At 47.4% G+C, this 9,882-nt stretch overlaps 1 protein-coding gene across 1 annotated transcript; it reads right to left on the bottom strand.

Annotated features, from left to right (window-relative positions):
* Positions 1-8,836: 8,836 nt before the first annotated feature.
* LOC142710318 (epidermal differentiation-specific protein-like) lies at positions 8,837-9,364 on the bottom strand. The gene has a single exon (XM_075848549.1). It carries the CDS (start codon positions 9,362-9,364, stop codon positions 8,837-8,839), a length of 528 nt encoding a protein of 175 aa, XP_075704664.1.
* Positions 9,365-9,882: the final 518 nt, after the last annotated feature.

Here is a 9,882-nt window from a genome sequence, read left to right on the forward strand (position 1 = left end):
CCTGAGAATCATGCCCCTCCCCCACACACAGTGATTGACAGCTCTACAAGCATACCTCCCAACATCCTGGATTCAGCAAGACAGTCCCGGATTCTGGGCAGAGACCCGGGCGACTGGTATGTCCCGGCATCAACTGTTTCTGCATTTTGCGGACGCAAACACAGTTGAATTGCTGCACAGTCAGCTCCCCGCTTCAGCATTAGTACAGAGCGGAGGAGCAGAGAGAACTCCTCCCCTTATAGAGTATACACCGGGCACAACGCTACTTTAAGCACTGAGCCCGAGGAAGCCCTTGACGTCACTGTCCGTGTCTGGACAGTGATGTCAGGCTTTCAACTATAGAGTCCCCGGCCACAGCAATGCAATCACTCTGGCCGGGTCACCTGTCTAGGGAAAGCCCTTGACATTTTTGTCCATATATGGACAGTGACATCAGAGGCTCCCCCAGGAGTGGAATCCCCTTCCAGAGCTTTACTGACATTCTGGCAGTGGATTCCGCTCCTAGAGGTAACCGCTGACGTTACTGTCCATATACGGAAAGACACATAAGGGGTTTCCTCTAGGAGCGGATTCCCCAGCCAGAGCGTTGGTTACACTGTGGCCGGGGACAGGGCCGCCATCAGAAATTTCTGGGCCCCATACAGCCAAGGAGTCTGGGGCCCCCCTCACTATTGGGGCGGGCACAAAGTAAAGGGGTGGGAGGTAAGGCAGCAGTGAAAAGCAAACTAGTAGGAGATGTCTTTGGAGGGGCAGGGCAGAGCTAGCTGGTGGGTATCAGGGGGCAAGGTGGAGAAACTAAGTGCCAGGGCTCAGCGAGGGAAGGAGGAGGGGATTTCTAGGAGAACAGAAAGTGGCATGGGTGGCGACACCGGGCATGAGGGCGCCCGTGCTGCCCGTCGGAAAAGGCCCCCCATGGCCGGCGGCGTACTATAGCAGAGCAGGGAGGTATCTCCCTGCACTGCAATCATACTAGCGCCACTGTAGATCCCTGAAGGAGCGAAATCCCTGTGTGGCCGGGGATTCCGCTCCTGGAGCGATCCGCTTGATGTCTCTGTCCGTATATGGACAGTGACATCAGGGGCAACTCCTGAAGGGGCATCCCCGTTTACAGCATTTCCGACTCAGTGATTCCACTCCAGGAGAAGCCCTTGATGTCATTGTAAATAAATGGACACAGACTACAGGGGCTTCTCCTGGAGTGGAATCCCCGGTCACAGCGTCGGCAAGACTGTGGACTGGGATTCTGCTTCAGGAGTTGCCTCTGATGTCACTGTCCATATACGGACAGAGACATCAAGCGAAGCGCTCCAGGAGTGGAATCCCCGGCCACAGGGGGATTCCGCACTTTCAGGGAGCTACAGTGCCACTATCTACAGGAACGGGGGGTGCTATCTACAAGGGGGCTGTGTGGCACTTCCTGCAAGGGGGCTGTATGGCACTACCTACCATGGGGCTGTGTGGCAATACCTACCAGGTGGCTTTGTGGCACTACCTAGCAGGGGGCTGTGTGGCACTACCTACAAGGGGGCTGTGTCGTACTACCTACAGGGGGCTGTGTGGCACTATCTACAGGGGGCTTTGTGGCACTACCTACAAGGGGACTGTGTGGCACTATCTACAGGGGACTGTGTGGCACTACCTACAAGGGGGCTGTGTGGCACTATCTACAGGTGGCTGTGTGGCACTACCTACAAGGGGGCTGTATGGCACTATCTACAGGTGGCTGTGTGGCACTACCTACAAGGGGGCTGTGTGGCACTATCTACAGGTGGCTGTGTGGCACTATCTACAGGGGGCTGTGTGGCACTACCTACAAGGGGGCTGTGTGACACTATCTATAGGGGGAATCTGTGAGTGACGGGACGATGGTTATTTTACTGTGAGTGGGGGGCTGATGGTCATTTTACTGTGAGTGGGGGGGCTGATGGTCATTTCACTGTGAGTGGGGGGCTGATGATTATTTTACTGTGAGTGGGGGGCTGATGATTATTTTACTGTGAGTGGGGGGCCGATGATTATTTTACTGTGAGTGGGGGGCTGATGGTCTTCAAGTGGTTTCCACCTCTGAGCTCCAATTGAAATTAATAGGAGGCAGACAATACATGTGGCGCCCGTTTTGAGCTTTTTTTCCTGCGCCTTTTGCATTTGCTTCAACAGCTTAAAAAAAACGCAAACAAAAAAAAAGGTCAAATAACGCTGTCACCTCCTGAAAGAATTTTGAGGCAGATTTTTTTTGCCTTACAAAAATCGTTGTGTGAACATACCCTATGAGTGTAGTGCTTGTTTTTAGCCATTTTCTGTCTTTCTCTAAAGTAGGGGTGCCCTGAGGAAATTCTCTTTTTCCAGTGGTGCCTCGAGTCCGAAAATGTTGGGAAACTCTGTACTAGGCTATAGGATCACCCCGGCCGACGCAAGGATCCCGTCGTGGAGCAGCTCAGTTCATCGTGGGAACGGGGCCTAGCTAAGTACAACTTGTTTTGTTTGTTTGGGGGCACTGTCTACAAGGAAGGGGTGGGGGGCTGTATGGCACGATCTACAAGGGGAGGTGGGGATTTATGGCACTGTCTACAAGGAGGAGGTGGGGGCTGTATGGCACTGTCTACATGAGGGAGGTGGGGGGGCTGTATGGCACTGTCTACATGAGGGAGGTGGGGGGTGGGGTTGTATGGCACTGTCTACATGAGGGGGGTGGGAGGCTGTATGGCACGATCTACAAGGGGGAGGTGGGGGGCTGTATGCCACTGTCTGCATGAGGGAGGTGGGGGCTGTATGGTACTGTCTACAAGGGGGAGGGGTGGGGCTTTATGGCACTGTCTGCGAGGAGGTGGGGGCTGTATGGCACTGTCTACATGAGGGAGGTGGGGGATGTATGGCACTTTCTACAAGGGTGAGGTGGGGGCTGTATGGCACTGTCTACATAAGGGAGGTGGGGGCTGTATGGTACTGTCTACAAGGGGGAAGTGTGGGGATTTATGGCACTGTCTACAAGGAGGAGGTGGGGGCTGTATGGCACTGTCTACATGAGGGAGGTGGGGGGGCTGTATGGCACTGTCTACATGAGGGAGGTGGGGGGGCTGTATTGCACGATCTACAAGGGGGAGGTGGAGGATGTATGGCGCTGTCTAAAGGAAGGCTGTATGGCACAATCTACAGGTGGCACTACCAACAGAGGGGCTGTGTGTGGCAGGAAGGGGAGGGGGGCATTATACTGTGTGGGGGCCACTAAGCGGACATTATACTCTGTAGGGGCACTACTGGGGGCAATATACTGTGTGTGGCACTTAGGGGGCATTATACTATACCTTTGTCTATGTAAACCTTTGAGTGTGCTTTTTGTTGTTTTACCACTCTGTTTGGTGCTACTTTGTAAATACTTTTTTAAAATATATATCTTTACTTTATGAGATACGGAGCAGCTGTATCATGCACTGAAACCTTTATCTCTGAGGTCAGCGGGACTGACTGGTTCAGTGTCAGCGGGTCCTGCGTGTCCCTGTTCATAATTTAGATTTGATCGATAACAGGTGGATCCAGATCTCAGCGCACGATACAGCTGCTCTGTATACAGGATACAAAGTAGCTGTATCACATAAAGTAAAAAATTATTTTTAATAAAAAATATTTACAAAGTTTCATAACACACACTAATAAACTTTTTTGTATAAAAAAAAAAGGGTGTACATAGCCTTAAAGATCTCTCCGCCTTCCCCAGGTATCCGCTCTCCTTCCTCTACCCCTCCCTTCAGACATCCTCTTTTCTCCCAATTATCATCCCCCTAGTATAATGTCTCCTTCAGTGTCATCCACCCTCCATTATTATCTCCTCCCCACTACACCATCATCTCCCTGTCCCCACTGTCATCCAACTCCCCCCCCCCCCCCCATAGAATGCAAGTGTCTTACCCAGGACTGTATGATCCTCCGGACACTGAAGCACCGCATTGTATCACTAGCAGCAGGACAATAAACCTGTCTTCTCCCTCTGACACACAGCCCAGGAGATAAGAGGCAAGAACTGCTACTAGCGATACAAGAGTATGAAGCAGAGCTGAGAGAGTATAGTGTGACATGGGTAACACTGCTTTATATTGTGGGGATGTGATGTGAGGAGGCTCCGGGCAGCAGCAGCCTACAGACAGACATTACATAGTGACACAGACATTACATACTGTACACACTGTGTCTCAAGTCTTCTTCTTCTTCTTCTGCTGCTGCTGCTTGTCGCCTCCACTGCATTCAAACCTCCCGCCACCTTCATGACGTCTCCTCCACACACGCTGTCACGCCGATGTGGAGCAGGAGGAGAGACGGTCTCTATGTGAAAAGCGGGCCCTTATGATTTTACTGTGATGCAAAAAATGGTCACCGGCTCTTTGATGGGACCTGTTCCTTTCACCAAAGTGAAATCATAAGGGCCTGTGAGCAAATGCAATCCGGCAGTGGAGCACGGGCTCCCGTTTTTTAAAAATTTTGACCAGGTCCCTGACAGCAGTACCGGCAGTACTGCCCTGATGGCGGCCATGGCTGGGGTTCCACTCCAGAGGGAGCCCCTGACGTCAATGTCCTTAATAACTGAAAGTCAGGACACCCTCATACACATTACATGGTGGGACGACATTCATCTCATGTGTATGGCCATCTTATGAGGTAGAAGATGAAAGTCAGGACACCCTCATACACATTACATGGTGGGACGACATTCATCTCATGTGTATGGCCATCTTATGAGATAGAAGCTGAAAGTCAGGACACCCTCATACACTTTACATGGTCGGACGACATTCATCTCATGTGTATGGCCATCTTATGAGGTAGAAGATGAAAGTCAGGACACCCTCATACACATTACATGGTCGGACGACATTCATCTCATGTGTATGGCCATCTTATGAGGTAGAAGCTGAAAGTCAGGACACCCTCATACACATTATATGGTGGGACGACATTCATCTCATGTGTATGGCCATCTTATGAGGTAGAAGCTGAAAGTCAGGACACCCTCATACACATTACATGGTGGGACGACATTCATCTCATGTGTATGGCCATCTTATGAAATAGAAGATGAAAGTCAGGACACCCTCATACACATTACATGGTGGGACGACATTCATCTCATGTGTATGGCCATCTTATGAGATAGAAGATGAAAGTCAGGACACCCTCATACACATTACATGGTCGGACGACATTCATCTTATGTGTATGGCCATCTTATGAGGTAGAAGATGAAAGTCAGGACACCCTCATACACATTACATGGTGGGACGACATTCATCTCATGTGTATGGCCATCTTATGAGGTAGAAGCTGAAAGTCAGGACACCCTCATACACATTACATGGTGGACGACATTCATCTCATGTGTATGGACACCTTATGAGGTAGGAGATGAAAGTCAGGACACCCTCATACACATTACATGGTCGGACGACATTCATCTTATGTGTATGGCCATCTTATGAGGTAGAAGATGAAAGTCAGGACACCCTCATACACTTTACATGGTCGGACGACATTCATCTCATGTGTATGGCCATCTTATGAGGTAGAAGATGAAAGTCAGGACACCCTCATACACATTACATGGTGGACGACATTCATCTCATGTGTATGGACACCTTATGAGGTAGGAGATGAAAGTCAGGACACCCTCATACACATTACATGGTCGGACGACATTCATCTCATGTGTATGGCCATCTTATGAGGTAGAAGCTGAAAGTCAGGACACCCTCATACACATTACATGGTGGGACGACATTCATCTCATGTGTATGGCCATCTTATGAGGTAGAAGCTGAAAGTCAGGACACCCTCATACACATTACATGGTGGGACGACATTCATCTCATGTGTATGGCCATCTTATGAAATAGAAGATGAAAGTCAGGACACCCTCATACACATTATATGGTCGGACGACATTCATCTCATGTGTATGGCCATCTTATGAGGTAGAAGCTGAAAGTCAGGACACCCTCATACACATTACATGGTGGGACGACATTTATCTCATGTGTATGGCCATCTTATGAGGTAGAAGATGAAAGTCAGGACACCCTCATACACATTACATGGTGGGACGACATTCATCTCATGTGTATGGCCATCTTATGAGGTAGAAGATGAAAGTCAGGACACCCTCATACACTTTACATGGTCGGACGACATTCATCTCATGTGTATGGCCATCTTATGAGATAGAAGATGAAAGTCAGGACACCCTCATACACATTACATGGTGGGACGACATTCATCTCATGTGTATGGCCATCTTATGAAATAGAAGATGAAAGTCAGGACACCCTCATACACATTACATGGTCGGACGACATTCATCTTATGTGTATGGCCATCTTATGAGGTAGAAGATGAAAGTCAGGACACCCTCATACACTTTACATGGTCGGACGACATTCATCTCATGTGTATGGCCATCTTATGAGGTAGAAGATGAAAGTCAGGACACCCTCATACACATTACATGGTGGACGACATTCATCTCATGTGTATGGACATCTTATGAGGTAGAAGATGAAAGTCAGGACACCCTCATACACATTACATGGTCGGACGACATTCATCTCATGTGTATGGCCATCTTATGAGGTAGAAGCTGAAAGTCAGGACACCCTCATACACATTACATGGTGGGACGACATTCATCTCATGTGTATGGCCATCTTATGAGGTAGAAGCTGAAAGTCAGGACACCCTCATACACATTACATGGTGGGACGACATTCATCTCATGTGTATGGCCATCTTATGAAATAGAAGATGAAAGTCAGGACACCCTCATACACATTATATGGTCGGACGACATTCATCTCATGTGTATGGCCATCTTATGAGGTAGAAGCTGAAAGTCAGGACACCCTCATACACATTACATGGTGGGACGACATTTATCTCATGTGTATGGCCATCTTATGAGGTAGAAGATGAAAGTCAGGACACCCTCATACACATTACATGGTGGGACGACATTCATCTCATGTGTATGGCCATCTTATGAGGTAGAAGATGAAAGTCAGGACACCCTCATACACTTTACATGGTCGGACGACATTCATCTCATGTGTATGGCCATCTTATGAGATAGAAGATGAAAGTCAGGACACCCTCATACATATTACATGGTGGGACGACATTCATCTCATGTGTATGGCCATCTTATGAGGTGGCACTATCTACATGGGGCACTGTGGCATTATCTGCAGAGGGCATTGTGGCACCATCTACAGAGGGCACGGTGGCATTATCTACAGAGGGCAATGTGGTATTATCTTGGGGGTGGCACTATTTACAGAAGGCACTGTGGCATTATCTACAGAGGGCCCTGTGGCACTATCTACATGAAGCAGTATGTAGCACTATCTACACGAGCAGTGTGTGGCAATATCTACAGGGGGTTGTGTGGCACTATCTACAGGTGGCACTGTGGCACTATCTACAGGGGGCACTGTGGCATCATTTACAAGAAGCAGTGTGTGACAATATCTACAGGGAGCAGTGCGTGACACTATCTACTGGGAGCAGTGTGGAGCACCAACTACAAGGGGCACTGAGTGTGGCACTATCTACGCTGGTTTTTATGCTGCCAGTAGTGGTCAGCACATATCACCTCGCACTAGTGATAAAGTGAGACATCACCTGCCTGTAAACAACCAGATAACTAGAGAGATACCGGCCCCCATAGTAGTTGTCAGACAAACTAGTGCAGACATTTTAATTTGTTTATATGTATGCAGAAATTCTGGGAAGAAAGCCACGCCCAAATAGTTACACCCACCAGATAAACCACTCCCATATAAGACACACCCACCAAAGAAGCCACACGCTAAGTGTCCCTGGGGAAATAAATCTAATGTTGGCAACTATGTACTAGACTAATACCCAATGTCTGAGGTAAATGTGTACAGGTGTATAAAGTGATAAATCTCAATATTATGTCCCGGAAGCTCCACACAAAGGTTTCTACTGTGTCTTCTGATGAGAGAAAGAATATAACCCCCTCCCCCATAGTTAACACTCATATTATCTCCTATAAAAAAAGGACTTTTACCAGCTTAAACCCATACAATTGCATATAGACATGAATTCATGAGTTCAGGGTCCCCCTATCCAATATGATATCCCATGCTGCTCAACACTCCCGGTACCCCCACCATAAATTAACAGAGAAGTTATAATGAGTAGAAGAATTTATTGCATCATTAAATCAAAAGACGTTCAATGGGAATATTCCCACAGATCACAATGTCCCCACATATGATACTGATATAATATTCCCACACTGATTATTACAAAGCTTTATCATTGAGCAAGCACAGAAATAAGGACATCTCCCCAAACATATTGTAGCAACACCCCCGCTGAGAAAAATAACCCTAAACATGTGATCTCCATTCTGCCATCACTTCACTAACATTTTACTATTATCTTCTAAATTATCCATCACACAAAATAATGAGGAACACTGGAGCAATGAACCTGAGGTCCTTCCACCCATGAGCACTCACAGCACTGAGGTCATGAAGTGGTGACCACACAACAAATCTGGAACAGTCCATCTATCATGACAGATCTTCTGTGTTACAATATAAAGTTCTTCTTTATGTTCCTGGTGTAGATCCAGAAATAGTGGTGTAGGACTATGGGAAGTCAATGTCCAAAGAGTCCAGTTGTGAAGGTGAAGAACCACGTGGTCTTGTAAGTCTCATCAGATCTTCATTTGTCAGGGTCATATTCATGGATCCTTGTGTGGTGGAAGGAAGCATCAATATATCTGGTGAATGTCATGTTGGGTAGAAGAAGGCTCAGCAGATGATCACTCAGGTGTGATGGGCTTCAGGGAGTTCACTTTGTCCCCCCAGCCATAAGAGTGGTAGTTTGATAAATCTTCTCCAGCCACAGTGACCATCCTATCACCTTTATAATATTCTCCAGAGTACAGGATCCAGGCTCCGCTGACGTCCTTGTGGGATGAGGTCATGTTAGCAAGACGGGAGCTTCTTAATTCATTTTCAGCATTCTCCAGGTAAACAGATCTTCCTCCATAGCAGACATGTTCGTATAGCGTTATCTTGGGCTGATAGAGGCCGCCTTTAACAAGCCGAGCAGAGCTGATCTTATTGGCCCAGCTTGGAATAGAAGGGTAGTGTCCTTCAGAGAAGCACTCAAAGTTTCCCGTGTAATGGTAATTGACATTAGAAAACACAGTCCAAGGATCTTCATGAACCTTAAGGGACTGGGCTTTCTGGAGGAAATGAACAGTGGAGAGATCAGAATTATCTCTGTCCAAAGACACAGACTCTCCTTTGAAGTTTGGAAACTCAAAGAGCTCGAGTGTGTTCATGATGGTTCTTCTTGTGGAGAAGTTACAGCGTTCTCTGGAGTCTGAGTCTTTTCTTCAAGGTGGTTCCCTCACATATTATATAGGCTTCACCTTGGGTGTTGCCTGGTAGATCTACATGGGATTTACTTCCTCCTCCTACTTCTCAAGGAATTCTCAGGTTAGTACTGAATTCCTCAAGTTTACAAGACTCTGAAGATTTCATAACTGACCATCAAAGATGATGGATTTGGAGCTATAACTTGTCCCATATGAATCAGACGCCTCTCGATCCTTCCAATGTCATTCTATCACATTCTATTCTACGTCCAGTAATGTGAGTCTTCAGTGTCTCAATGGTCAACAGCACAAATGTGTTACTTTAAAAGGGTATTTCCACAATCAACAATTATCACCTATCCACAGGATAGATGATAATTGTCTGATTGCTGGGACTCCCACCAATCATCTGAACAGGGGTTTTGAACCCCCAGATCCTCCTCACTGCTCAAATGCAGTGAGGATGATATTAAATGGAGTTC

This window comes from Rhinoderma darwinii, chromosome 1, assembly GCF_050947455.1.
Source record: "Rhinoderma darwinii isolate aRhiDar2 chromosome 1, aRhiDar2.hap1, whole genome shotgun sequence".
In the NCBI taxonomy this organism is placed as follows: Eukaryota; Metazoa; Chordata; class Amphibia; order Anura; family Rhinodermatidae; genus Rhinoderma; species Rhinoderma darwinii.